General features: G+C 52.5%; 1 protein-coding gene across 2 annotated transcripts; it reads right to left on the minus strand.

Annotated features, from left to right (window-relative positions):
* Positions 1-76: 76 nt before the first annotated feature.
* On the minus strand, positions 77-27,784 carry FGF11 (fibroblast growth factor 11). 2 transcript variants are annotated; one of them, XM_039337870.1, is made up of 5 exons: positions 27,592-27,784; positions 10,187-10,297; positions 8,308-8,411; positions 2,563-2,761; positions 77-1,340 (listed from the first exon to the last, which is right to left on the minus strand). In XM_039337870.1, the coding sequence occupies exons 1-5, from the start codon at positions 27,782-27,784 to the stop codon at positions 1,234-1,236; spliced, it is 714 nt and encodes a 237-aa protein (XP_039193804.1). In that variant the 3' UTR covers positions 77-1,233. The 2 variants fall into 2 exon arrangements, with proteins under 2 accessions (XP_039193804.1, XP_039193805.1); XM_039337871.1 differs by lacking the exon at positions 27,592-27,784 and adding an exon at positions 14,279-14,499.
* Between the last annotated feature and the right edge of the window lie 168 nt (positions 27,785-27,952).

A 27,952-nucleotide genomic window follows, 5' to 3' on the forward strand; every position in this document is an offset into this window, starting at 1 on the left:
CCGGGATGCGCCGGAGAGGCGTGCTGCCGCCTGGTGGCCAAGAGCACCGTGGCACAATTTGGGGAGGGGGGGAAGATCGGGGGGGGAGGGGGCGGCTACAAGTCTCCGGCAGGCAAAAGGAGCTTCGGTCCCCAGTTTGGACTTTTCTGCCCGTAGAAGAAGAAGGGGGGGGCAATCCAGCTCCTCCGATTTTGACTCCCCCCCCCCAAAGTCACCCTTTTGGACTCCAAGGTCTTTGATTGGCACGGTGTCAAATTTGCAGAGAGGACAGCAGGATTGGCAAGGAGAGTTTTCTTCGGGGGGGGGGGAAGAAAAAAAATAATTCCTTCCCCCCTCCCGCCCCCGATTCAAACTGCACCGTTAGAACAGCAGGCGGACAAGGGGGAAAGGTGACCTGCTGTCTGGGGGGGGTCTCCAGCTAGGAAAGGACCCCCCCCCCAGCTCCCTGAGCTGATTGGAAGCCTCCCTTGCTGCTTCTCTCTGCTCTCCGTTCGGCTGTCAAATCCAGTGTGGCCGAGGTCAGGCCTGAAACCGTAGATAAAGTTGGCAGTCTCTTGATTGAAGACAAGGTCACCCACCCGGGGCTGAACAGAGCATGGATTTAAAAAACAAGGGGAAAAAGGAAAAAAAAAAAAACCACCTCCGAGAAACAGAAGATTGTTCTGTCGTAGGCTTTGGCCTGGCTTCTTTTTTGGGGGAGAATTAGAAAAAGTGAATATATCTTTTCCTTTTCTCCGTTCTTTGCTTCTGGCGATGCTTTTGGAAGCTGCGTTGCCAGACCCAGGGAGCGAAGCACCATAAAGCCCTGGTCTCCTTTGCCCGGAAGACGGGATCCACTCTGGCCATGGTCAGGACAGGCGCCAGGAGAGGCCGGTTAGCCGCGGTGGGTCTGCCGGGGTGAGGGACAAGGCTGCGTCAGCCCCTTGCAGGGACAGACAGGGTCCCCCAAAGAGCCGGGCCCCATTGTGGCCCCCTAGCTTGAGACAGGACAGCCTGGTGGTTCGTCCCTCCGTCTCTTTTTGCCCCAGAATGGAAAATCCTCCCCGCCCCCCGTCAGCAGATCTCCTCCTCAGCAGATCCCTTGCAAGTTGGGAATCCCAGAGGCTGATCAGGTGGGGAGCCATCCTGAGGACCCGTGAAGGGGTGTTCTGGAGGTGGTGGCGGTTGAGAGGGGCTGACGAGGGGGGCCATGGGGGTGGAGGAGGAGAGGCAGCCCCCACCCGATCGTCAGGACTACGTGGCTGCGGGTTCTTTCCGGGGTGGCCCGTCGCCCTCCTCGGCTTTCTTGGCCAGGGCCTGCTCGAAGAGGTTGTGCAGGGAAGGCTCACGATACAAAGCCACTGTGGAGAGATAAGGGAGAAAGAAAGAAAGAAAGAAAGAAAGAAAGAAAGAAAGAAAGAAAGAAAGAAAGAAAGAAAGAAAGAAAGAAAAGGAAGAAAGGGAAGGAAGAAAGGGAAGGAAGGAAAGGAGACAAAAGGAAGGAAGGAAGGAAGGAAGGAAGAAGAAAAAAGGAAAGAAAGAAAGAAAGAAAGAGAAGGAAGGGGAAAGGAAAGAAGACAAGAGAAAAAGGATGGAAGGAAGGAAAGTCAAAAAAGGAAGGAAAGAAAAAAAGTCAAGAAAAAAGGAAAGAAAAGAAAAAGAAAGAAGGAATGAAAGAAAGAAAGAGAAAGAAAAAAAATAAAAAAGAAAGAAAGAAAGAAAGAAAGAAAGAAAGAAAGAGAAAGAAAGGAAAGGAAGGAAAGGAGACAAAAGGAAGGAAGGAAGGAAGAAGAAAAAAGGAAAGAAAGAAAGAGAAGGAAGGGGAAAGGAAAGAAGACAAGAGAAAAAGGATGGAAGGAAGGAAAGTCAAAAAAGGAAGGAAAGAAAGAAAGTCAAGAAAAAAGGAAAGAAAAGAAAAGAAAAAGAAAGAAGGAATGAAAGAAAGAAAGAAAGAAAGCAAAAGAAAGAAAAAGGAAAGGAGACAAAAGAAAAAGGAAGAAAGGAAGGAAGGAAAGAAAAAGAAAGACAAAAAGGAAAGAAACAAAAAGAAAAAGAAAGAAAGAAAGAAAGGTAAAGGAAAGGAGATAAAAGGAAGGAGGGAAGGAAGAAAGGAAAGAAAGAAAGAAAGAAAGGAGATAAAAGGAAGGAGGGAAGAAAGAAAGAATCAAAAAGGAAGGAAGGAAGGGAGTAAGGATGGATGGGAAGGAAAGAAAAAGACAAAAAGAAAAGAAACAAAAAGAAAGGAAAGGAGATAAAAGGAAGGAAAGAAGGAAGAAAGGAAAGAAAGAAAGAGAAAGGAGATAAAAGGAAGGAGGGAAGAAAGAAAGAAAGAAATAAAAAGGAAGGAAGGGAATAAGGATGGATGGATGGAAGAAAGGAAGGAAGGAAGATCAATTAAAGCGCCAATCAACAACCAGCAGCCGATCAAGAAAACCGGCCTTTCTTTCATTTATTAAAATAAGGCTGTCTCTGGAGCCTCCTTGCCCCCAACCCTAACCCCCCCCCCCCAGCAACCCTCCGGACTGAGGCTTGGTCAAGTGTCCAAGGGATGATCTGCCCAACTCCCCAAGGCCCCTCACCCACCTTCCAGCAGTTTGGGGAGGAAGTGGGCTGAGGCCTTGGTCTTCTTGACTCGGTTTCCCTTCATCACTTGCCCGTCCCTGTTGATGCCCAGGTACCACGAACGGCCGGACTCCCTCTGGCGGTACAAGGTGGAGGAGTAGGTGACGTAGTAGTTCTCAAAGACGCACTCCTTAAAACGGCACTCGGCGGTGAAGTGAGCCTGGGGGCAGGGGGAAAGTTAGGCCCCGAAGGAAGAGAAGCCCCCTCCCCTTAATAAAGGGCCCGGCTACGCTACTGCCCCCCAATCGGCAGAAGGGATCAAACGGAGAGTTAAGGTTTGACGTGGTAAGTCAGAGATGGGGAACGACGGCCCCTTTACGACTGGTGGACTTCAACTCCCAGAATTCCTGAACTGGCTCGGGAATTCTGGGAATTGAAGGCCACCAGTCACAAAGGGGCCGTCGTTCCCCACCCCCTGTGATAAGAAAAGAGCAGAGGATTTGGTCTGACTCCCTTCCAATGACTTTGAGCAGAGGTCTTCCAACTCGGCCACTTTAAGACTCATGGACTTCAACTCCCAGAATTCCTCAGCCAGGGGCTGACTTTGAGCCTGATCTAGCCTTTCCCAGGCGAATCTGCCAGCCTGGGAAGATTCCTGTAGTACAGGCAGAAAACAATAAAGTAGCTACTTTGAACTCTGCCCTTGTAAGTCCGGCTGTTTGCGCCTGACCAGGTGCTCCGAACGAACAAGGATGTGATGGGTGAGAAAAGAAACAACATAGGACAAAATTTGGAGGTTCAAACCCTTCATTCTGGGGGGGGGGTGTCCCTCTGAAATCCCTCTGACTGGGTTGCGCTTTTTTTTTTTTTTAAAAAAAGTTCGATTTACAGGTAGTCCTTAGCTTACAACAATTCACTGAGGGACAGCTCAAAGTTACCCCAGAAAAGTGACTGATGACCATTTTTTTTTCACACTTACAGCCGTGATCGAATTTCAGATGCTTGGCACCTGACTCGTATTTATGATGGTTGCAGTGTCCTTTTTGTGATCTCCTGACAAGCTGAAATGTCTGAAATGGTCTAGGGTTTCCTGCCTGAGCAAGGGGTTGGACTAGATGACCTCCAAGGTCCCTTCCAACTTTATTATTATTGTTGTTGTTATTGTTATTATTGTTGTTGTTATTATTATTGTCTGAAATGGTCTAGGGTTTCCTGCCTATACCATTGGAAGGGACCTTGGAGATCTTCTAGTCCAGCCCCCTGCTCAAGCAGGAGAACCTACACCATCTCAGGCAAGTGACTGTCTAGCCTTTTCTTAAAAATCTCCAGTGATGGAGCGCCCACGATTTCTGGTGGCAAGTTGTTCCACTGGTTAATTGTCAGGAAGTTTCTCCTTAATTCCAGGTTGCTTCCCTCTTTGGCCAGTTTCCAACCATTGTTTCTCCTCCTTCCCTCTGGTGCTTTGGGGAATAACGTGACCCCCTCCTCTTCTTTGGGGCAGCCCCTCAGATACTGGATCACTGCTATCCTGTCTCCCCTATTTCGTCTTTTCTTTAGACCGGCCAGACCCATGTCCCGCAGCCGTTCTTCGTATATTTTAGTCTCCAGGCCTTGGATCATCTCTGTTGCTCTTCTCTGCACTTTTTCCAAACTCTCAACATCTTTTTTGTGATATGGTGATCAAAATTGGCTGCAGTATTCCGGGTGTGGCCTCCCTAGGGCTTTATAAAGCGGTACTAATTTTGCATGATCTTGATTCTCTGCCTCTGTTTATACAACCCAGAACTGTATTAGCTTTTTTGGCTGCTGCTGCCCACACCTGGCTCAAGGTCAAGTGCTCATCCTCTCACCGTTGCTGTTTTTAAGCCAGGTCTGGCCTAATCTGTGCTTGTACCTTTGATTTTTCCTGCCTGGGTGTCAAACTGTGCTTTTCTCCATCCTGAAACTCATTTTGTTGGACGGGGCCCCTTGTTCAAGTCTGTCCAGACCTTTTGGGGTCCTGAGTTTGTCTTCTGGGGTGTTGGCTACTCCTGCCAGTTTGGTGTCACCTGCAAATTTGACAAGTTCCCCTTCAATTCCCTCGTCTGAGTCATTGATGAAGATATTGGAGAGTTTACTCAGCCTAAGATGGGTCCTTGTAGTACCCACTGCTTACTTCCCTCCGTGCGGATGTAGGGCCATTGAGGACTACGCGTTGAGTATGGTTTGCCAGCCAGCTACAGATCCATCTGGTGATGATGTTGTCTATCCCACCTTTTTCTAGCTTACCAAGGAGTAGATTGTGGTCTACGTTGTCAAATGCCTTACTGAAATCTAAATATACTACGTCCACAGCATTTCGCTCGTCTATTCCTTTAGTCATTTTATAAAAGAATGAAATACGATTTATCCCTGGCCTGATTCAGTGCCTCTGAAACAAACATACCATGATTTCTGCTTTGGCAAGCCAAGTGTAGGGTTTAACATGTTGTGTGAACCCACACGGGGTCAGGTCCTGAAACCAAACCTGAGTCTGCTTGAGGGACTCGTCAAAATTCTCGGAGATTCACTTCGTATCGTCTTTGGGAGACAGAACAACTCGTTCAGGGGTAGGCAACCTTGGCTCTTTTATAACTCGTGGACTTCAACTCCCAGAATTCCTCAGCCAACATGGGGGAACTATGGCCCCTTCATGACTCGTGGACTTCAACTCCCAGAATTCCTGAGCCAGCCTGGCTCAGCTTGGAAGCCTCTCCCTTTCCCCTCAGCGTGGCTGGCTCAGGAATTCTGGGAGTTGAAGTCCACCAGTCATAGAAGAACCAAGGTTGCCTACCCCTGGTCTAAGTCATTGATGAAGATATTGAAGAGTTTACTGGGCCTAAGACGGAGCCTTGTGGTACCCCACTGCTTACTTCGTGCGGATGTAGTCCCATTTAACAATATCATATAGTAATAACAATTCTAAAAATAATTCTAAAAATAATCCACCTTTTTATAAAACAGGCACGCCATCTTTAAAGTCTTTTCCTTTCCACGATGGCCGACTGGATTGGGGAGACCAATTTTTATTATTATTATTATTATGGATCATCGCACAGTCAGCCAGATGTTCGGACTGGATTTGGCATTTTGTCTACCTATTGAGTCCTTACCCAGGACCTGGGATAGGCAGACGTGGATGTTTGATGGTATTACAGGTATCGTCGCAGGATGGAAGCAGTTCCTAATAAGGCTGCCTTTTGCAATGGACTAATAGCGAATTTGTCAATGCCAATGGTGTTCAACTGGTGCTCCAGTTGTTTTGGGATTGCACCCAAGGAGCCTATTACTATTATTATTATTATTATTATTATTATTATTATTATTATTATTATTATTATGGATCATCCCACAGTCAGCCAGATGTTCAGACTGGATTTGGCATTTTGTCTACCTATCGAGTCCTTACCCAGGACCTGGGATAGGCAGATGTGGATGTTTGATGGTATTACAGATATCGTCGCAGGATGGAAGCAGTTCCTAATAAGACCGCCTTTTGCAATTGACTAATAGCGAATTTGTCAATGCCAATGGTGTTCAAGTGGTGCTCCATTTGTTTTGGGATTGCACCCAAGGAGCCTATTACTATTGGTACTACCCTTGCTTGCTTTTGCCACAGTCTTTCTATTTCTATTTGTAGGTCTTTGTATTTTGTTATCTTCTCCAGTTCTTTCTCGTCTATTCTGCTGTCTCCAGGCACTGCCACGTCCACTATCCAGACTTTTTTGTCTTTCTTATCGACAATTGTTAAGTCCGGGGTGTTATGTTGCAGGTGCTTGTCTGTAATTAATAATTATTAATTATTTATTAATTATTTATTAATTACTTATCATTTATTATTATTATTATTTTACGAAAGGATTAAAGGCAAATCCGTGTTCCTACCGCTGCTAATCTCTCTAAATTCCTCCATTTCCTTCGTCTTCAAACAAGATTTTCCATACCAACCTCCTCTCCTCCCCCCCCATCTGCCTGCCCAGATTTAGGCCAAATTGGGGGGGGGGGGTTAATAGCAGGGATCGTCCGCCAGATGGCGATGCTCAACCCTCGCTAACCGTCACCCCGATAATCCAGCTGGACTCTTTTGCCTCCAGAGAATGGAGAGATGGAAGGAAGCCAGGAAGCCAAAACATTAATCAGAGCAAAATGTGTCAGCACAAAACATCATTTTTTTCCTTCACCCCCCCCATCTCTGCTGCTTTTTGGGGGGGGGGTTGCAGGAATGTCCCCCTGCCAAATATCTCCCAACCTCTGGAATCGTCATTAAAAGATCAACTGTCCTGGATCCGCGAATGAAGAACAGAAGGAGGAATCAAACACACGGAGGAATGTAAGAAATAGAGGCAGCCCTTGATTTACGACCACAGTTGAGCCACCTGATTTTCGTTGCTAAGCGAGACAGCGGAGTGAGCTTCACCCCGTTTTACGACGCATAGTTTTTCTCACCAGGGCTGCGAAGGGAACCGCCGTGAAGGCAGTCACACGGTCGTTAAGCGAACTCTGCTTGTCTTTTCTTGACCCCAGGGACACTTGCGACCGTCGTAAATACGAGTCAGTGGCCAAGCGTCTGAGTTACGATCCCGTCACTGCGATGGTCGTAAATGTGAGAAATGGTGATAATTCACTTTTTTTCCAGCACCATCATAACTTCGGTCCCTGAACAAATGGTCGTAAGTGCGGGATGAGGCGTGTAAAGTTCACCCGCCATCTTGTAGAACTGTGGTGGTGGTGTGGGGTTGTTAAGAAGTGCCTGGCTGCGACCCCCAATTTGTGGGTGTCCTTCATTTGGACCTGCTGGGTCCCTTGCAATTGAGGGGGGTCCAAGGGTCTTTGGAGCCAGTAAACGGTGCCACAAAAAGGAGTTAATGGGGGTGGTGCGTATGTGTGTGTGTGTGAGACCATTGCCTGTGCCCAAATCTTCTTTCAGCTTAAATTCCACAGCAATCTTTGTCAACCTTGGAAACGTGAAGACCTGTGGACTTCAACCCCAGAATTCCCCAGCCAGTTTAAGGCTGGTGGACTTCAACTCCCAGAATTCCTCAGCCACTTTAAGGCTGGTGGACTTCAACTCCCAGAATTCCTCATCCACTTTAAAACTGGTGGACTTCAACTCCCAGAACTCCTCAGCCACTTTAAGGCTGGTGGACTTCAACTCCCAGAATTCCTCAGCCGCTTTAAGGCTGGTGGACTTCAACTCCCAGAATTCCTCAGCCGCTTTAAGGCTGGTGGACTTCAACTCCCAGAATTCCTCAGCCGCTTTAAGGCTGGTGGACTTCAACTCCCAGAATTCCTCAGCCACTTTAAGATTGATGCTTAAACTCCCAGAATTCCTCAGTCACATTAAGGCTGGTGGACTTCAACTCCCAGGATTCCTCATCCACTTTAAAGCTGGTGGACTTCAACCCCCAGAATTCCTCATCCACTTTAAGGCTGCATTCCCACCGTCTCTTAAAGAAGTTCAAGTTCACCTGATCCAAAAAATTAACCTTATCCAAGTAATCTAGCCACCTTTGTTCTCGTCCTAGCCATGGGGACTTCTGGGAGTTGAAGTCCAGGGGTCTCCAAGGGGCCAACTTTGGAGAGACACAGGGGGTGAGAAGGCGGGAGCGATCCAGATGGGGAAAGGAGGGCCAAAGACAAAGCGGCCCGTTCTGAGGACTACGGAACCCGTGTTGCACATCCCCAAAGTGAACCCCCCAACCCCGTTGCTCCCCCAAATTGACCACGTGGGGCCGGCGGCCTACTCACGGAGCTGTAGAGGAATCCCTCGGCGTTCATGCCGACGTATTGTCCAGACGTCGTGCTCTGTATGGCCACCACCCGGAGCCCCACAGGGATCAGGTTGAAAAACGCTGTGGGGCAAGGAAAGGAGGGGAGGGGTCTTCAGATACGAGGCAGGCAATAAAGTATCCCAGGAGCAAGCGGAGGGGGGGAGAGTTGGCTCCGGGGGGGGGGGAGTCAGAGGAGGCCAGCACCTCGGCTACTGACCGCTGGTCAGCAACTGGAAGCCCAGCCCAGGTCGGAGCCCCCGGTGGTTAAATTTGAACCCAGAACCAGGTGCAAGTTAATTTAATTTAATTGAGATGACCACCCCCATCTCCCTCAAGGGACAAAATTAAAAAATTAAAATTAAAATGCTACCCTTAAAAGGCGTAGCAGCCGAGAATAAATCGGAAGGTCAGGGCAGGACCCCCTTGCGTGAAGGCCTGGGGAGGGGGGTCTCTGCCAAAGAGCCCAAATTTTGGGGGGGGGGGGGGTGACAGGCTCAGTCCTCGTCTTACAACTGTTTGTTTAGTGACTGTTTGGAGTTACAACCATGGACTAGAAGACCTCCAAGGTCCCTTCCAGCTTCTATTCCTATTCTATTCTATTCTATTCTATTCTATTCTATTCTATTCTATTCTATTCTATTCTATTCTATTCTATTCTATATTCTATATTCTATTCTATTTCTATTATATTCTATATTCTGTTCTATTCTATTCTATTTCTATTATATTCTATATTCTGTTCTATTCTATTCTATTTCTATTTCTATTCTATATTCTATTCTATTCTATTCTATTCTAGTCTAATTTTATTATTCTATTCTATTCTGTTCTGTTCTGTTCTGTTATATTCTAATTTCTATTCTATTCTATTCTATTCTATTCTATTCTATTCTATTCTATTCTATTCTATTCTATTCTATTCTATTCTATTCTGTATTTTCTATTCTATTCCATTTTCTAGTCTATTCCATTCCATTCCATTCTATATTCTGTTCTATTTTCTATTCCATTTTCTATTCTGTTCTGCTCTATTCTATTCTAATTTTATTATTCTATTCTATTTTTTATTATTCTATTCTATATTTTATTATTCTATTCTTATTCTATTCTATTCTAATTTTATTATTCTATTCTATTCTATTTTTTATTATTCTATTCTATATTTTATTATTCCATTCCATTCCATTCCATTCTATTCTGTATTTTATTATTTCTATTCTATTGGATGTTTGCAACCCAGAGGTTCGGGGCGGGAGAGAGACGGGGGGGGGGCAGGTGTGGAGGCCCAGCCGGTGCGCTTTATAGCCCCGGCGCCACCTTCACTCCCGGGGGAGAACCGCTGATGGCTGTTAGACGGGGCCGCCAACCAGCTGCGACGGGGGGGGGGGGTGGCGGAAGAAACGGGCCACGTTCCCGGACAGACACCGGCCTGCCAGACGGGATGGGCGCGCCATCCATCACTGCGTGGCCTCTTTTCCTCCCCCCCCTCCCGCTGCAGGAGAGAAGCCGGCCGCGGCTAGAACGGGGTGGGGGGGTGATGGGGGGGGGAGGCGAGGAGGGACCCAGAAAGCTGCAGCCCAGAAAAGGGGGGGGGCGGCGGCTTCAGAGTAGGGCTGGAGGTGCCAGCTGCGGGGCTCCGAGGCCAGAGCGGGGCGTGGAAGCAGAACGACAGAGCTGGAAGGGACCTCAAGAGGTCTTCTAGTCCAACCCCTCCTTCCCACCCCCGCTGCTCCCCACCCCCTCCGGCCCAGAGCTCTGGGGCAGGGGCAAAGGCCGGGGAGGGGGTCCCCCCGCCCGCCCCTAGGCAGGAAAGAAGCGGGGGAGGGGAGCAGAGGCCCCCCCCCGGGGGCGCTTACTGAAGCCGCTGCCGTCCTCCCGCGTGCCCTCCAGGCTGCCGTCCGGGTGCGCCTGCAGGTAGAAGCCGTGGCGGCAGAAGAGCTTGGTGATGATGCCCTTCAGCTGCGGGTCTGCGGGGGGAGAGGAGAGAAAGGAGGGAGGGAGGTTAGGGGAGGAGGACCCAAAGCCCGGAGCCCCTGCGAGGCACCCAGGACGCTTCCCCAAGGAGGCACCCTCCGACGCCCTGGGGACGCACCAGGGGCCTTCTGGGGATTGTGGTGCCAACACACCTGGAACGGGGGGGGGGGAGGCTGATTTAGACCTTTCTCCAAGAGGGGTGCAGGAAGGGGGCGGCGGGCCCTCTTCAACCTGGACCGAAGGGTCCGTGTGGATGGCAGCCGGAGACCCCTTGCCCAGCCGTCCCTCCAGGGCTGGACAGTGGGGCACCAGGTCTCCCTATGGACATGGAGAAGGGTGGGAAGGGAAGGGAAGGGAAGGAATCAAGGAAGGAACGGAGGAAGGGAAGGAGAGAAATAGAAAACAGGAAGGGAGGGAGGGAGGGAGAGAGGGAAGGAAGGAAGGAAGGAAGGAAGAAGAAAGATGGCAGGGAGGGAGGGAGAGGAAGGAAGGAAGGAAGGGTGGAAGGGAGGGAGGGAAGAAGGAAGGAAGGGTGGAAGAGGGAGGGAAGTAGAGAAAAAGGAAAGAGGAAGGGAGGGAAGGAGGGAAGGAAGAAAGAAAAGGAAGGGAGGGAAGGAGGGAAATAGAAAAGAGGAAGGAGGGAAGGAAGGAAGAAGAAAGATGGCAGGAAGGGAGGGAGAGAGGAAGGAAGAGAGGGAAATAGGAAGGAAGGAAGGAAGGAAGGAAGGAAGGAAGGAAGGAAGGGGAGGAAGGAAGGAAGGGTGGAAGGGAGGGTGGAAGGGAGGAAGGGAAGAAGAGAAATAGAAAAGAGGAAGGGAAGGAGGAAGGGAAGGAGGAAGGAAGGGTGGAAGGGAGGGAGGGAAGAAGGAAGGAAGGGTGGAAGAGGGAGGGAAGTAGAGAAAAAGAAAAGAGGAAGGGAGGGAAGGAGGGAAGGAAGAAAGAAAAGGAAGGGAGGGAAGGAGGGAAATAGAAAACAGGAAGGGAGGGAGGGAGGGAGAGAGGGAAGGAAGGAAGGAAGGAAGGAAGAAGAAAGATGGCAGGAAGGGAGGGAGAGAGGAAGGAAGAGAGGGAAATAGGAAGGAAGGAAGGAAGGAAGGAAGGAAGGAAGGAAGGAAGGGGAGGAAGGAAGGAAGGGTGGAAGGGAGGGTGGAAGGGAGGAAGGGAAGAAGAGAAATAGAAAAGAGGAAGGGAAGGAGGAAGGGAAGGAGGAAGGGAAGGAGGGAGGGAGGGGAGGTAGAGGAGAGAAATAGAAAAGAGGAAGGAAGGAAGGAAGGAAGGAAGGAAGGAAGGAAGGAAGGAAGGAAGGAGAAAGATGGAAGGGAGGGAGGGAAGGAAGGAAGGAAAGCAAGGAGGGAGGCTCCCCAAGGTCATCTAGTCCAGTGGTTCTCAACCTTTTTAATGCCGCGACCCCCAACCGGTCGTAAGTCGAGGACTACTCAACTGGGGCAGCACCGTTTTCAGAATGGGACTTTTGGCGGGCTCAGCAGGGCAGAGACAGCCTGGACAATTCCTATTGGCTTTGGAAAGCCAATAGAATGAGACTCTATTCAAGAGAGTCTATTCTATTGGCTTTCAAAAGCCAATAGAATAAAAGGGAGTAGCCCAGCTAAGGAAAAGGGGGGGGAAAATGGCGGACTGCGTTGTTTGGCGACCCCCGTGAAATGGTCGTTCGACCCCAAATGGGGTCCCGACCCACAGGTGGAGAACCGCTGCTCTAGATCCATTTTTCTCAACCAGGACAACTTTCAGACGGGTGGACTTCAACTCCCAGAATCGCTTCAGGTCTGGGAGTTGAAGTCTACCCATAACAGGATCTCATGCTCAAATATCTTGGCAGTAACTCCTGTTTGCTTCTCCTCCTCTCCACCCAAAACATGGCAGGGCAAAGTGCCCAGGGGGTGTGTGTGGTCATTTTGACCTTTCTAAAGACCAGGCGCAGACCCCTGGCTCTCAAAATGAAAAGCCCCCCTTCACATAGACACACACAAACCCCGTTTCCACGGACCGGCAATCTGGGGGTGCAAAAGCAAAACCGTCCGGGTGGAAAGAGAGAAAATCTTTTGATTCTTCTTTCTCAGGCGCCCAGCGGTGGGAGCAGCCAAGAAAAAACTTTAAGGCAGGGGTTCTCAACCTTGGCAACTTTAAGACTTGTGGACTTCAACTCCCAGAATTCCTCAGCCAGCTCTGCTGGCTGAGGAATTCTGGGAGTTGAACTCCACAAGTCTTAAAGTTGCCAAGGTTGAGAACCCCTGCTTTAAGGACATCGCTATCTGGAATGGTGCCTTTTCTTGCAACTGGCTCTTTTTTTTTTTTCTTTTTTAAATCCTTCTCCCAACATCTCCTCCGTTCTCCTTTTGACAGGTCTTGGAAGCAAAGCTAGGAAGGGGGGGTGAACAAAAGCCTGGTTTTTATTTTATTTTATTTTTTAAAAAATATACATTCGCCTTCTGGCCTTGTCATCCGCAGGAGAACACGGGACAGAAGGCTCTTAGGCAAATTAAACCAAGCTAAGAAAAAATAGGTCTCTCTAACCAGAGATTTTTTTTTTAATCAACTAATGTGGGGGGGGGACAGCTGGGGGGGAGGGGAGGAAGGCTGTTGGAAGAGCAAAATGCTTCAATTTTATGGCTTTAACCCAAGAAGAACGGGATATGCCCACTGGTTCCTTAATGGAATAAAAAAAAAAAAAAGGGACTTGGCTGGATAAAGGGATTTTTAAAGGGGGGGGAATTATTGCTGATTTAGAAGCTAAAGGAATCAGACCTGGTTAGGATTCGGAGGGGAGGCCACCAGGAGATTTATTGATTTGTATCCTGCTTTTTTTTTTTTTTTTACTTTTTTCCAAAAAGAACGCCAGGCGGCGGACATACGCAACACGTCTCTTTCCTCCTTTCCCCGCAACGACAACCTTGTCGGGTGGGTTGGGCTGAGAGAGGAAGGAGCCCAAAGTCGTGCCTAAGGCAGGACTAGAACTCGCCGTCTCCCGGTGATGGGGCCCGAACTCACAAAGCTGTTTTTTTCACGCCTAACTCAGGACTAGAACTCCCGGTCTCCTAGCACTTAGCTCAAAGTCCACCCAGCTGCTTTCGTGCTTAAGGCGGGACTGGAACTCATTCCTTTACAGGGAACGCAGAATCTGAACTCGGAACCCATCTCTGGGCATCAGAGCCTCCGGTGGCCGAGTCAGTCGTCTCTGGGGTTTAAGGACTTCGGGGTCCAGCCCTTAATAAACCTCCCGGTCCCCCCCCCAGGTCTCCCAGCCAGGCGTGGGCCCATTTCACAGAAGGGGAAGACTGAGGCCCAACCAAACCGGAGGAAGGGAGGAACCTAAGAAGGACGAGGTGGCACCCGAGAAAGGTATCTCTTGCACAGGCTGGCTGTTGGTGCCAGGCTGAGGCCACAGGGATGCCCCCCCCCCAAGCTGCCCTGGAGCATCGTTTGGCCCTCTGCACATGTTCACTCCAGCCACTGAGAAGTCTATAGCGCATAACTTCTTGGAATCTAATTTCCTTCCAAAGCCCTCCAGGGGTGTAGCCATTACTACATCCTGTTTCTTTTTTTAAAAAAAAATTAAAATCCTGCCCGTATTCCAGTGGCTCTCCACCTGTGGGTCGGGACCCCATTTGGGGTCGAACGACCGTTTCACGGGGTCGCCAAACAAGGCAGTCTGCCATTTTTTCCCCCTTTTCCTTAGCTGTGCTACGCCCTTTTATTCTATTGGCTTTTGAAAGCCAATAGAATAGACTCTCTTGAATAGAGTCTCATTCTATTGGCTTTCCAAAGCCAATAGGAATTGTCCAGGCTGTCTCCCCCCTGCTGAGCCCGCCAAAAGTCCCATTCTGCAAACGGGGCCGTGCCAGTTGAGTAGTCCTCGACTTACGACCGGTAGGGGGTCGCGGCATTAAAAAGGTTGAGAACCACTGGATTAAAGTCAGCCAGTCAGCTTTCACGCCTAAAGTGAGACTAGAACTCACCGTCTCCTGATGATGATCCCAAAGTCACCCAGCCGGCTGTCCTGGCTACAGAGCACCTAGAATTCACCATTTCCTAGCGATTGGTCCAAAGTCACCCAGCTGGCTTCCGTGCCTAAAGCAGAACTAGAACTCCCACCGTCTCTTGATGATGGGCCCAAGGTCATTCAGCCGGCTTTCGGCTTTCGTGTCATGGCTAAGGCGGAACTACAACTCCCGAGCTCCTGATTTCTATTTCGCTGCCTTTCACCGCTAGACCCAATTCTTTTCCCCAGAGAAGTGTTCCAAATTCCATCCGCCGCCCCCCCCCGACCGTTTCACCCCACCTGACTCTTCCACAGAGGGAAAACAACCCCCCCCCTTTACGCCACGTTTATACCAGCTCGGACTGCGCCATCCGCAAGGACAGTGACATCACCACCCGGTCGTTGGCAACCCCCCCTCCACCTTAAGTGTGGGATCAAGTGTGCAAAACCGCAGAGGGGGGGCGCTACTTAATTATGGCAGCGAGCAGACCCCCCCCCACCCACGAGGGAGGATGGGAACCCGCGCGACTTGCCTTGGCTTCTGTTCCTTGGGGCCTTGACCTTGTGTGTGTGTGTTTGTGTGTGTGTGTGTGCGCGCTCGCGTGTGCAGGCTTCCCTGATCTAGACCCTGTGTTTGTGTGTGTGTGTGTTTGTGTGCAGGCTTCCCCGATCTTGACCCTGTGTGTGTGTGTTTGTGTGTATGTGCAGGCTTCCCCGATCTTGACCCTGTGTGTGTGTGTGTGTGTGTGTGTGTGTGTGTGTGTGTGTGTGTGTGTGTGCAGGCTTCCCCGATCTTGACCCTGTGTGTGAGTTTGTGTGTTTATGTATGTGTGTGTGTGCAGGCTTCCCGATCTTGACCCTGTGTGTGTGTGTGCGCGCGCGCGCGCGCGCGCAGGCTGCCCCCCCCCCATTTGCAGCGTCCAAGGCCTGCTGGGATTGCCATTCACACGACCTCCCCCTCCTCCTCCTCCTCCTCCCCCCTCCCCCCAGGGGCATTCCCCTTCTCGCTGGGTGTTGCGCATCTGGAAGGTCAGGTTGTCTCTCCGGTGTGTTCCTTGACACAATTCGCCATCGATTTTTTTTTCCCCTTCCTTCTCTTTTCTTCCTGGGCTCAACCTGGATTGCCAAACCAGGCTCTGGGGGGTTGGGGGGGATGGGAGGGTTTTGTGGGTTTTTTGTTTTTTTTTTGTTGTTTTGCGCTGCAGTAATCCTCAGACACCAGCAGACCCATCGTGCGTTTCCCTCCCGATCCTGCAAGGGATCTGGAGAGAGGATTCTGCAACATGCTTTGGGCACCTCTCTTGCGCTTCAAAGCCTTGCGGGGATGACCCTGGCTCGCGTCTCTCTCTCTCTCTTCCCCCAGATAAAAATAGGGGGAGCCGGGATTGGGGAGGGGGGGGAAGACCCTCTCTCCCCTTCCCCCTCCCCCTCCCCCTCCCCCCAAGCCCAGCCTTTGAACGCCCGTCTTCCCTTCCAGCCTAACCAGATCAAGGTGACTGCGATTTTTGCGCTCCTGACAGCCGAGCGAGGCCGAGCGAGGTGGTGCAACGCCCCGGGAGGGGGGGGGACGACGGAGCCCCCACCCCCACCCCCCGGCCTGGGATGGCCCCGAGGCCTGCCTGCGCCCCTCCCTCCCCGGCCTTGCACACTCCCCGCCTTGCACGTTGCAGCCACCGTTGCAGGGAAAGCTCCCAACAAGGTTACCCAGATGCCGAGGGAGGGGGCTGCTGGGAGAGAGAGAGGGGGGGGGAGAGCAGTGGAATAGGGACGGAAGGCAGAGCCCCCGCCTTGATGGATGGACGGAGGGAGGGAGGGGGACAAGGAGGCTGACCCAGAACGGGGTAGCGTGCCCAGGTGGTGGTGGCGCTCCTGGAGCAGGTAGCTGTCCTGGCACCGCAGGGCGTGGGGGAAGCGAAGCCAAGCAGGGCTGGTCAACGGGGCAGGGGGGGTGGGTGGGTGGGGGGAGGGAGGGAGGGAAGGAGAAGGGCACGGCTGAGTGAGTGGGCACCCTTTCATTCATCACATTTATTCTCTCTGTCTTTCCTCCCCCCCACCCCACCCCCTCCATCAAACGTGCCCCTTATCCTTAAAAATATACCCGGAGCTGCCTCCCTCCACAAATTATTTCTACGGCTCGGATTTTAGTGGGACGTCCGCACGTTTAGTGGGGAGGGGTGGAAAGCCCCCCGGGGGGGCGCGTTAAAATAGAGCAACGGCGTCGGGAAGGGGGGAAAGCCCGGGAGGGGGGCGTTCAGACAGATCCACCGGGACCCCAGTCTTTGAGTGAATTTGGAGGAGCTGCTTATCCTAGCTAGCAGCTGACTTGGGGGGGGGATGCCTGGGGGGGGCTGCGCCCAAGGGTGGACAGTGTCAGGGGGGCAGGTGGTAGCGACCCCCCCCCAAGTCCCACCTACGCTGGGAGGGGCGCCGCCCCCGGGCTTCACCTCCGAATTGTTTCCCATCTTGCGCCCGATAAAACGAGGCTGTTTCTTTCTTTCTTTCTTTTTTTCCGCCAGGCGAGCGGAGCGCCTCGCTTGGCCTCGTGGACTCTTCCCATAAATAAATTTATTCCCGGCAATAAAAACGCCTCATTTTTTTTTTATTACCCTGCCCGGCCTCTCCTCCACCGCTGGGAACTCGGAGTTTGCAACCACCGCCCGCTCAGGCGGAAGGCGGGCGCAGGGGCTCTGCAGGGAAGCCCCTCGGAGATTCCCCGGCGGGCTTGGGCGGGGGGGCGGCAGGGGGGGACCCGCCGCAGAGCCCCCGTCCGGGCTGACCCCCTCCCCTCCCCTCCCTCTGAGCCTCCCCCCTCCTCACCCAAAGTGGGGCAATTCCAGGGCGTTCCAGGAAAGACGCTTTGCTTTGGGGGGGGGCTGCCCCAGACGGGTGGGGGTCGCTTTGTGGGACGGGAGGGGCCTTTCTCCCCGGGGGGGGGGAACAAGGCTGGAAGGGTCCTGGGAGGGTGGCACCGTGGGGGGGGGGGAAGAGCAATCAATGGGGAGGTTGGGGAAGGGGCTAGGAGAGAATCAGGCTGGGAAGGTGAAGATCCGGTGAAGCGCGCCGCACCGGCTCAAGGTGCCCTAGCCGGGATGGGAAAAAAAAGAGGGGGGGGGGCTGGGCTGGGCTGGACCCCGAGCCGGTGGGTCGGGGGGGGGGACAGGAGGAAGTCGGACTCCCCCAAAGGGTCCCCCTTAACACCCCCACCCCACCCCGGTGAAGTTGGAAGAGCTGCGCGCAAGTGGCGCTTGAGAAGCGCGCGCGTGGCACGTGGAGAGGGGGGGTCGCCGGGGCTGCCGGCCTTTGCCGCCCCCCCCCGCACCTTGCACAGCTCCGGGGAGGGGGGGGGCGAAGGGAAGGGAAGGGCAGGCGAGGGCAAGGCGGGCGGAGAGGAGAGCTGGCCGGCTCCCAGACCGGGGCGCTGCCAACTGCAAAGAGGCTCCTGCGTGCGGAGGTCCAGGAACACCGGCAGGCGGCCAGGTTTGGGGGGGGGGGCGCGCGGATCCCGGCCAAAAGGCGAAGCTGCGCGGGTTGAGCGCGCAGGGGGGAGGGGTGGGGTGTGGGGGGGTGCCGGGGGCGCGGAGAGATGGATGCCGGGTGCCGGGCAGCATCGCCCGCTTGCCTCGCTCGCTGCCAGCGCCGGCGTGGGCTCTTCACGGATAGACTGCAATGGGCTAGGGAGGCTCCGCTTCAGATGCAGTCCTCTTCTCCTCCTCTTCTTCCTCCTTCCCCTCCTCTTCTTCCTCCTCTTTCCTCTCCTCCTCTTCCTCCCCTTTTCCTCTTCCTCTTCTCCCTCTCCTTCTTCTCTTCCTCCTCCTCCCCCTTTCCTTCTCCTTCTGCTCCTCACCACCTCTTCCTCCTTCGCCCCCTCCTCCTTCTCTTCCCTGCTCTCCTCTTCCTCCTTCACTTCCTCCTTTCTTCTCTTCCTCCTTCTCCCTCTCCTCCTCCTCTTCCTCTCCCTCCCCTCTCCCTCCTCTTCCTCTTCTCTTCCCCTTTCTCTCCCTCCTCTTCTCCTCCCTTTCCTTCTCCTTCTGCTCCTCCCCCTCCCCTTCTCCTCCTCCTCCTCCTCCTCCAGTTTACCCAGCTTTCCCTGAAGCTAGCCAGGCCTCCAATGCTGCCTCTTGCAGGAACCCACCTCTCCCCATCAGCCTTGCCCAGCACTGACCTCGCCCCCTCCCCCCAAGCCCCCAGCCCCCCTTCTCATAGCCAGGGGACAGAAGGAGGGCCCTCTTCATTCTGCTGCCTCCCCTTCCCCTCCCTCCTTGTCACCAACCACTGTAGGTCTCTAAATGTTGGCAAGAGAGGACAGGATTGGGGGGGGGGCGCAATCAGGAGGGCTGCCCCAGAGCACTATGGGTCCTCTCAACTGGGAAAGGGGGCAGGAACTGCCAGAAGGGGGCAGGGGATAAGCAAGTGTCCAGACCCCACACAGTCTCTGCACGGACAAGGCCTGTCATTTTTTTTTTTTAAGAATCAGAGTTGGAAGAGACTCAAGAGGTCATCCAATCCACCCCTTTGCACCCTGCAGGATTCCTTAAAACCATCCAGGATAGGGGACTCTCCAGCCTCTGATGGCCCTTGCCTACAAGATTGCTGACAGTAATAATAGTAATAATAATAATAATAATAATAATAATAATAATAATAATAATAATACCCCAGACTTAACAATTGTCGATAAGAAAGAGAAAAAAGTCTGGAGAGTGGACGTGGCAGTGCCTGGAGACAGCAGAATAGACGAGAAAGAACTGGAGAAGATAACAAAATACAAAGACCTACAAATAGAAATAGAAAGACTGTGGCAAAAGCAAGCAAGGGTAGTACCAATAGTCATAGGCTCCTTGGGTGCAATCCCAAAACAACTGGAGCACCACTTGGACACCATTGGCATTGACAAATTCGCTATTAGTCAATTGCAGAAGGCGGCCTTACTGGGAACTGCTTCCATCCTGCGATGATATCTGTAATACCATCAAACATCCACGTCTGCCTATCCCAGGTCCTGGGTAAGGACTCGATAGGTAGACAAAATGCCAAATCCAGTCTGAACATCTGGCTGACTGTGCGATGATCCATAATAATAATCATAATCAGCGCCAGCCAATTTGAATGTTCAGTTGACTGAGGTTCATGTTTAATGAATACAAGATAATAGTAATAGTAATAGTAGTAGTAGTAGTAGTAATAATAATAATAATAACAATAATAATAATAATAATAATAATAATAGAGATGGTGTAGGTTCTGCTTGAGCAGGGGGCTGGACTAGAAGACCTCCAAGGTCCCTTCCAGCTCTATTCTATTCTATTCTATTCTATTCTATTCTATTCTATTCTATTCTATTCTATAATAGTTATAATAATAAAGTTGGACGGGACCTTGGAGGTCATCTAGTCCAACCCCCTGCTCAGGCAGGAAACCCTATCCCATTCTGGACAAATGGCTGTCCTGTCTCTTCTTAGACTAATTCTAGTGGTAGTATGGGATGCAAGTGGTCCTTACGAATCAGACCCACTGGGAAGGGGGAGGAGGGGCATAACGCTTGGCAGTCAGCAGCCACAGTGGGGCGATTGAGGCTCCACCCACTTTTTAACCCCTTCAGCTGGAGACTTCAGAAGATTGACGATACGGGCAGTCCTCCACTTAAAACAGTTCATTTAGCGACCGTCCCGAATTACAACGGCCCTGAAAATCGTGATTTAAGACGGCTTTTCACACCAGCGTGGTGGCCTCCCCTTGGTCACGTGATCAACATTCAGATGCTTGGCAACTGACTCGTATTTACGACGGTCGCCACATCCCGGGGGGGGGGCTTACATAATTCCCTCTTGCGACTTTCTGACAAGCAAAGTCCGTGGCGAAGCCGGCTTCCCTTCACAACTTAACAACGGCAGAGATTCACTTAACAACGAGGGCGAGAAAGTCGTAACATGCGACAAAACTCATTTAATGACGGTCTTTGCTGAGCAGCAAAAATCTTGGGCTCCGTTTTGTCGTCAGTAGAGGACTATTTGTTTTCCAGCAGATTTAAGTTTTCCCTAATTCACTGCCCACAAGTTATGGGTGGTGCTCACTATTTGTCAACTGAGGCAACTGGAAGATGGGTGGACTTCAACTCCCAGAGTTCCCCAGCCAGCTATGAATGATAGAGTTGGAAGGGACCAGAAGGGTTACCTAGTTCAGTGTCTCTCAGCCTGGGCAGATTGAGAAACACCAAACTAGATAGCCTTTCTGGCCCCTCCCAACTCTATCATCCATAGTTGGCTGGGGAACTCTGGGAGTTGAAGTCCATCTTCAAATTACCCAGGCTGAGAGACACCGAACTAGGTAGCCCTTCTGGCCCCTTCTAACTCTATCATTCATAGCTGGCTGGGGAACTCTGGGAGTTGAAGTCTATCTTCAAATTACCCAGGCTGAGAGACACTGAACTAGGTAGCCCTTCTGGCCCCTCCCAACTCTATCATCCATAGCTGGCTGGGGAACTCTGGGAGTTGAAGTCCATCTTCAAATTACCCAGGCTGAGAGACACCGAACTAGGTAGCCCTTCTGGCCCCTTCCAACTCTATCATCCATAGCTGGCTGGGGAACTCTGGGAGTTGAAGTCCACCCATCGTCCAGTTGATGAGAGACACCAAACTAGGTAGCCCTTCTGGCCTCTCCCAACTCTATCATTTGTAGCTGGCTGGGGAACTCTGGGAGTTGAAGTCCACCCATCGTCCAGTTCCCCAGGCGGACCACCACTGATCTGGAATGACCTTCAGAAGGGTTGAAGCAACTCTATCAGCCTTGAAGTCTCCACGGCTGGAGCAGATGCCACCTAAGCTGGCATCTCCACTTCCTAGGGGTCACCTCCGTGGAGGAACCTGGCTGGCTGCCGGGAAGGAGACACGCTGGAACCGGATAGTCCTGGGCTGATTCCAGCACGGGCTCTTTTTCCCGGCCGTCCTTGAGTTACGACCGAAACATCAAACGCTACGTGGTGCGGTCGTTAAGCAAAACACGCCTGCTTTTACCGCCCCCGGTGGTCACGAAACCATCCACACGGTCACCCTTCGTCAGATCTGGCTTCCGCCACTGAGTTTGCTTGTGGGACGGTCTCCAATGGGGATCCCATGTAACCCCAGGATGCTGCAACATGCTGGGTTGCCAAGCACCCCAAAATCGCAAGCACAGGACTACAGGGACACTGCGACGATCGTAAGTGCGAGGACCGATCTTAAATCTCTTTTTTTGAGCACCGTTGTAAATTTGAACTTCAAATGGACGGTCGGAAAACCAGGGGTTCCTGGATGTTTTCTGCATAAGGCAGAACTAGAACTCACCGTCTCCGGGTGGATTGGCCCAAAGTCACCCAGCCAGCTTTCTTGCCTAAGGCAGGATTAGAACTCCCCGTCGCCTGGTGATTGGCCCAAAGTCACCCAACCAGCTTTCATGCCTAAGGCGACACTAGAACTCACCATCTCCTGGTGATTGGCCCAAAGTCACCCAGCCGGCTTTCGTGCCTAAGGTGAGACTAGAACTCACCGTCTCCTGGTGATTGGCCCAAAGTCTCTCAGCCAGCTTTCCCTCCTAAGGCAGGACTAGAACTCACCGCCTCCTGGTGACTGGCCCAAAGTCACCCAGCTGGCTTTTGTACCTAAGGCGACACTAGAACTCACCGTCTCCTGGTGACTGGCCTGGTGCCTTCATTGCTAGACCAAACTGGCTCTCTTTAAAAATCGGACGTTCCCCAAAGGTTTTGCTGCTGGTAATCCATCAGATCCTGCCAGCCCCACCGCCTGCCTCTTCCCCACCTTGGGCAGGCTGTGGGGGGGCCGGTGGCATCCCGGGCTGGGGCTCACCGCCTGTAGTCGCCTGGAACCGCACGGTTCACTGGCTGTGCCGCGGAGTGCCAAGCGGTCTCTGCCTGCCCCCCCGCCAGCTCCCCTCCATGTGTCCTTGGCGACAAAGGCGACAGCCAGGGTTGCCACGGGGGGGGGGGGCTGGCACAGAGCACTTGGGAGGAAGGGGTGCCAAGGCTTCCCTCGCCAGCCTTGCCCTCTTAATGCAGCAGTCACGCCCCGCTGGACGTGCCCCCTTCGCACATCTGGCCGAGCAAGGCAGAAGCACCAAAATTCCCCCCGCCACGGGGACCCTCTCTGTGCCACGAAGGACGGCGTTGCCCCTAGGGGGGCTGGGGTGGGCACACCGGGGGGGGGGCTGCCTCCCCTCCGTTTGGGCTCCTGTGCTCGGGCGGGCCCGGAGCAAGCAGCCATTTTTCAAGCTGCAGCCCCTCCGTTCTTTCTCACTTGGATTTGGGCCTGGCACCGCTGGCCAGATGTGGCCCAGATTTGAATCCACCCTTGATTTTGGCTGCCTTCCCTCCGCACAGCCCCCCCCCCGTTTGATCCCGTTCTGTTCGGCACCGGAGGATTATCTGCTGACAGGCCGGCTAAATCCGGAGGGCCTTTACATAATTTCTTTCCCATACTCGGCTGGAATTGGGAAATAATTAGACGCATCTGCGGTCCGGGATCTCGGTCTTTCCAACCCCCCCCCCTCAATCGCCGGACATCTCCCCAGCGGCCAAATTTACTCCCAGGAAAACCCAACTGCTTTCTTACTTCGACCCGGAAACGGGGATGTAAAGCCCCCCCCCCCCGGTTTTCCTTTGACACCCAGTCCCCCCCACCCCCTTTATCTCCCTGGAAAAAAGAGGGGGGTTTTTTTGGGCCGCCGTAGAGTGGGGAGGGGGTGTAGATCAGCGGCAGAGGCTGCATCCCCCCCCCCAAGAAAAACTTTTTCTCGTTTCCTCCCAGCAGAAATAAATTTGTTTGGGAGAAAAGAAAGGGAAAGAAGTTAAAAAAAGAAAGAAAGAAAAAAAAAACGGGGTCGGGCAACGGCTCAAAATGTTCCCGTCTGATTCTTTCTAAGCCTCTGGCCCCCTCCCTTCTCACAGAGGTCACATGACCCGGAACTCAGCACCGGCGGTGATGTCATCGCGTGCCCTTTTAACCCCCCACTCCCACCCCCCCCCCGGTCCAGGGGATCTTTAGGGGGTCCCCTCTGCAGGTTTTCCCCTGGGGAAGGGACACCCCGCTTCTGCCCCTGCAGGGTACAGTCACGGTGCCAAGCCAGTGCCCGACGTGGCCCACATCCAAGGCCCGATCGGTTTTTACGTGCGTTGCAAAAAACGAGACCCTCCCCTCTCCTTGCCTTTGCTGATTGGATTGGGGTCTCCGGACCCTACAGTGGGTTGGAAAAGCAGCCTCTCAGCCGAGGCGTTGAGGGAAAGGGGACCACGCAGAGATCCACCTCCGGGGTAAATCTTGCCTGGGTTGGGGATGGACGGAAGGAGGGTTGATCCACCCCCCCTCAGCAAGGGGGTCTCCCCAGCAGACCCTTCGGGGTTGTGTCCTGTGGGCGGGGGCTGTGTGCCCCCAACTCAATGACACGCCTGTGACACCGTGCCCCATCTCCCTTTCGTACGTGGGACTAAAAGCCAAGTGCCTGGATTCTAAGAATGAGGGGAAGGGGTTTCCTGGTCCTGATTGGACTTAAGAGTCCAGATGGATCCGGCTGGCGGCTGGATCTTCCCACCCTTTCCAGACTAACATTGATGATGTTCCCTAGTTGGGTCACGAAACGTCTGCAAGGAAACCATCGAGCTCAGAGAGCACCAAGGACCCCCACAGTCCTCCTCCTCTCCCCATCCTCCTCCTCCTCTCTACAACCCTCCTCCCATCTAACACTGATGATGTTCCCTAGTTGGGTCATGAAACGTCTGCAAGGAAACCATCAAGCTGAGACAGCACCAAAGTCTCCTCCTCCTCCACCTCCTTCTCCTCCTCTTCCTCCTCTTCTTCCTCCTCCTCCCCCTCCTCTTTCCCCACCCCACAAACCCCCTCCCATCTAACACTGATGATGTTCCCTAGTTGGGTCAAGAAACGTCTGCAAGGAAGCAATCCAGGTCAGAAAGCACCAAGGATCCATCAGTCCTACTTCTCCTCCTCCCCCTCCTCTTTCCCTACCCCTCCTCCTCCCCCTCCCCCCCTCCTCCTCCTCTCTACAACCCCCCCTCCCTTCTAGCACCGATGATGTTCCCTAGTTGGGTCAGGAAAGGTCTGCAAGCACCCCACTTGTCAGTCCTGAGCTAGAAATACTCTCCACCCCGGCTGGAACCGAGGGGCCCTCCAGAGGTCCAAGAGACTCTCCCCAACGCCTGGTTCCCATCCGACTCCCCAGTGGGGACAGGAGCAAGGGGCCAAGGGCGGTCACCCATGGCCGCCCCCCCCCTCCCCAGGGACCCCAGACTCTTCCTGATCCATCCCTGATTCACCAGGCGACAAGAGGGACTACTGGGGTCCTTGAGCCTTCTCCCCCACGCTGGACCCCTTGCCAAACAGGCCGGGGGGGGGGTCAGAGGAGAGGGCTGCCCCCTTTCAGCCCATCAGCCTGGGTGGGGGTTCCTGCCCCCCCCTGAAGCCTGCTCTGGAGGAGATCTGGGGTCATCACACTGTCTCTAACCACCCCCCCCTGCTCCCAGCGGCAGCAGCTTTCAGTTTACAGACCTTTAAAATTAATAGCCCATCCATCTCACTTGTCTCTTCCCACACCTGCTGAAGGGGCTCCGGCTGCTGTGTCCCCCCCCCGTCATCCTTTGATGCTTCTTATTTATTTGGCCTTTTTCTACTCAGCCATCTGGGTAGTAGACCCTCCAAGAGGCCCTGGGCCTGGAGGAGGAGGAGGAGGAGCAGGAGGAGGATGCCCCAAGAGAGACAGGAAGCAGGAGCAGGGAGGGAAGAAGGAAGGAAGGAAGGAAGGAAGGAAGGAAGGAAGGAAGGAAGGAAGGAAGGAAGGAAGGAAGGGACAGAGGGAGGGAGGGAGGGAAGAAAGAAGGGACAGAGGGAGGGAGGGAGGGAGGAAGGAAGGGAAGAAAGAAAGAAAGAAAGAAAGAAAGGAGGAAGGAGGAACAGAGGGAGGGAGAAATGGAAAAAGAAAGAGACAGGGAGGGTGGGAAGGAGGGAAGGAAGAAGGAAGGAAGGGACAGGGAGGGAGGGAGGAAAAAAGAAAGGGACGGGTAGAGAAAGAAGGAAGCAGGAAGGAAGGAAATAGGAAGGGAGGGAGGAAGGAAGGAAAGAAGGAAGGAGAGATAGAAGGGAGGGGAAGAAACAGGAAAGAAGGAAAGCAGGAAGTATAGGAAGGAAATTAGGAAGGAATTCCAAGAAAAGACCCAATCCCGACTGGCCAGGCCACCTAGAGACCATCCAAACCTCCTGCCTTCCCCCCCCAGGGGGAAACGAATAAAAGTCCCCCCCCGCGTGAACTGCCCCCTTTGCCTAAAGGTGGGGGTGTGGAGGCCGCCCCAGTCTTTGCTCCTGCTATCCTGGGTGGGGGGGGGTGGGGGGTTGCCATTTGCCACTCTCCATGTGAGTGTGAACTCCCACAACGGCTGTGATTGCACACTCACTCACTCCTCTCCCCTCACCTGCCCAGCAACAAAAAACCAGTTTGGAAATACACACACAACTTGTGTCCCCCCCCCCATGGCGAATTCGAGGCCCGCCGGACGATGCCCTCCCCAAAACACAGGAAGTCCTCAACTTACGACCCACCGTGGAGCCCCCCCCAAATTTTGTCGCGAAGGGAAAGATTTCTTCAGCGAAGTTTGCCCCGTTTTACAACCTTTCGTGCCGCGGTCGTTATGTGAATCACCGCAGGGCTTAATTCAGTCACACGGTCGTTAAGCGAATCTGGCTGTCCCCCATGGACTTCGCTCGTCAGAACGTCGCAAAAAGGGGATCGCGTGACCCCCCGGGACATTGCGACTGTCACAAACACGAGTTCAGTGGCCGAGTGTCTAAATCTGGATCACAGGATGACCGTGGGGAGGCTGCAGTGGTCGTTAAGTGTGAAACACGGTCCCAAGTCCCTTTTTTTCAGGACAGTCGTAACTTGAAATGGTCACTAAATGAACTTATTGTGAGTCAAGGACTAGCTGTATCCAAATCCACATTTTTCCCTGGCAGTTTTGCAGAGAACAAGGTTCACCACATTCACAGGAAAGGGCTTCTGAATTGTTGCTGAGTTTAGAATAGAATAGAATAGAATAGAAATAAGGAATAGAATAGAATAGAATAGAATAGAATAGAATAGAATAATAATAGAATAATAAAATACAATAAGAATAGAATAGAATAGAATAATAATAGAATATAGAATGGAATAAAATAGAATAGAATGTAGAATAGAACAGAATAGAATAATAGTAGAATAATGATAAAATGGAATAATAGAATGGAACAATAGAATAATAGAATATAGAATAGAATAGAATTAGGAATAAGAATAGAATAAAATAATAATAAAATAAGGAATAAGAAATAAGAATAGAATAGAATAGAATAGAATAGAATAGAATAGAATAGAATAGAATAGAATAGAATAATAATAGAATAGAATAGAATAGAATAGAATAGAATAGAATAATAATGGAATAATAATAGAATAATAGAATAGAATAATAATAGAATAGAATAATAATAGAATATAGAATAGAACAACAATAGGCAACAGAGCTGGAAGGGACCTTGGAGATCTTCTAGTCCAGCCCCCTGCCCAAGCAGGAGAACCTATACTGTTTGACAAGAATGAATTCTTGGATCGAACCCCCCCAAAAATTTGGGGTGTGTTTCCATACAACCATCTCCCTTGCAAAAAGTCTCTTGGGCAACAGGGGGCACTGCAAACGGACACACACTCACACACACACACACAAACCTCCAATAGAAAACTTTTTACTGCACCCAGTTTTGGCACCCAGTTCGGTACATACTGGCACCCCGTTGCCTAGCAGGGCGTCCTTCAAGATACGGATACGGCCCTTGCCCACCGCAATCCACAACTGTACCCCGGCGTACACACCCTCCACATAACCATCGCCGGCCTACCCCTGTGCCTTGGCACCGCCAACTCCACTACCCTGCTTAATCCATCAAACCAACTCGATCGCACACCCCCTGCAGGTGACCCTGGGAAGCGCCAGCAGGAAAGGGCCCCCGGCTTCTCCAGCCTGGACAGCACCTCCTGCTGGTGCCCGCTGGGAACAGCAGAGTCCACCTGGAACCACCAAACGTTCCCGGCCAGAAGAGATGGTGGATCCTATCCCTGGCCCTATCCTGACGACCCCCGGGTGGGATGAGGGGGCGCCCTCTATCCAAAGCAGAGCCCCGCAGCCCCCCGTGTGGGGGGGGGGGAGAAATAAGCCCCCCCAACCCAGTTTGGTGCCCATCCCTCCCTGCAAAGTTGACTCACCGGGGGGCTTTTCCCGCCGGCCTTTCCTGGCCCCGCACAGCCGGACTTTCGAGATTAAGATTAGCAGCTGCTTCTGGCATAAGGATTTGGTCCCTCGCGGGCAGACTTTCCGCTGGGTGGAGACGGGCCGGCTGGCCACCGGATCGCGGATCTCCCGTTTCTGCCGGATCAGGGAGCTGGCTAAGGCGGCCATGCCATCCGGAGGGGCTGGGGGGCGGCGAGGGGCAGCGGGGCTGGGGGGGGGGTCGCTGGCGATCTCCCCGGTCAAGGATGGGGTGACCCTCCTGCTCCTCCTCCTCCTCTCTCAGCTACCGAGATCCAGGAGAGTCGGGGGGCCGGAGAGGAGTTGGGGTCCCCATCA

This window comes from Crotalus tigris, unplaced genomic scaffold (assembly GCF_016545835.1).
Source record: "Crotalus tigris isolate CLP2741 ecotype Arizona unplaced genomic scaffold, ASM1654583v1 scf7180000017690.20705106771:4171800, whole genome shotgun sequence".
NCBI classification, from domain to species: Eukaryota; Metazoa; Chordata; class Lepidosauria; order Squamata; family Viperidae; genus Crotalus; species Crotalus tigris.

Bases quoted from the DNA above. Each gene is read 5' to 3' on its own strand.
- FGF11 (XM_039337870.1), bottom strand. From the start codon at position 27,784: ATGGCCGCCTTAGCCAGCTCCCTGATCCGGCAGAAACGGGAGATCCGC. The intron at 8,412-10,186 runs GTAAGCGCCCCC...CTTGCCCCACAG, and splicing joins GGAGGACGGCAGCGGCTTCA to CGTTTTTCAACCTGATCCCT. The intron at 2,762-8,307 runs GTGAGTAGGCCG...CCCTGCCCCCAG, and splicing joins AGGGATTCCTCTACAGCTCC to GCTCACTTCACCGCCGAGTG.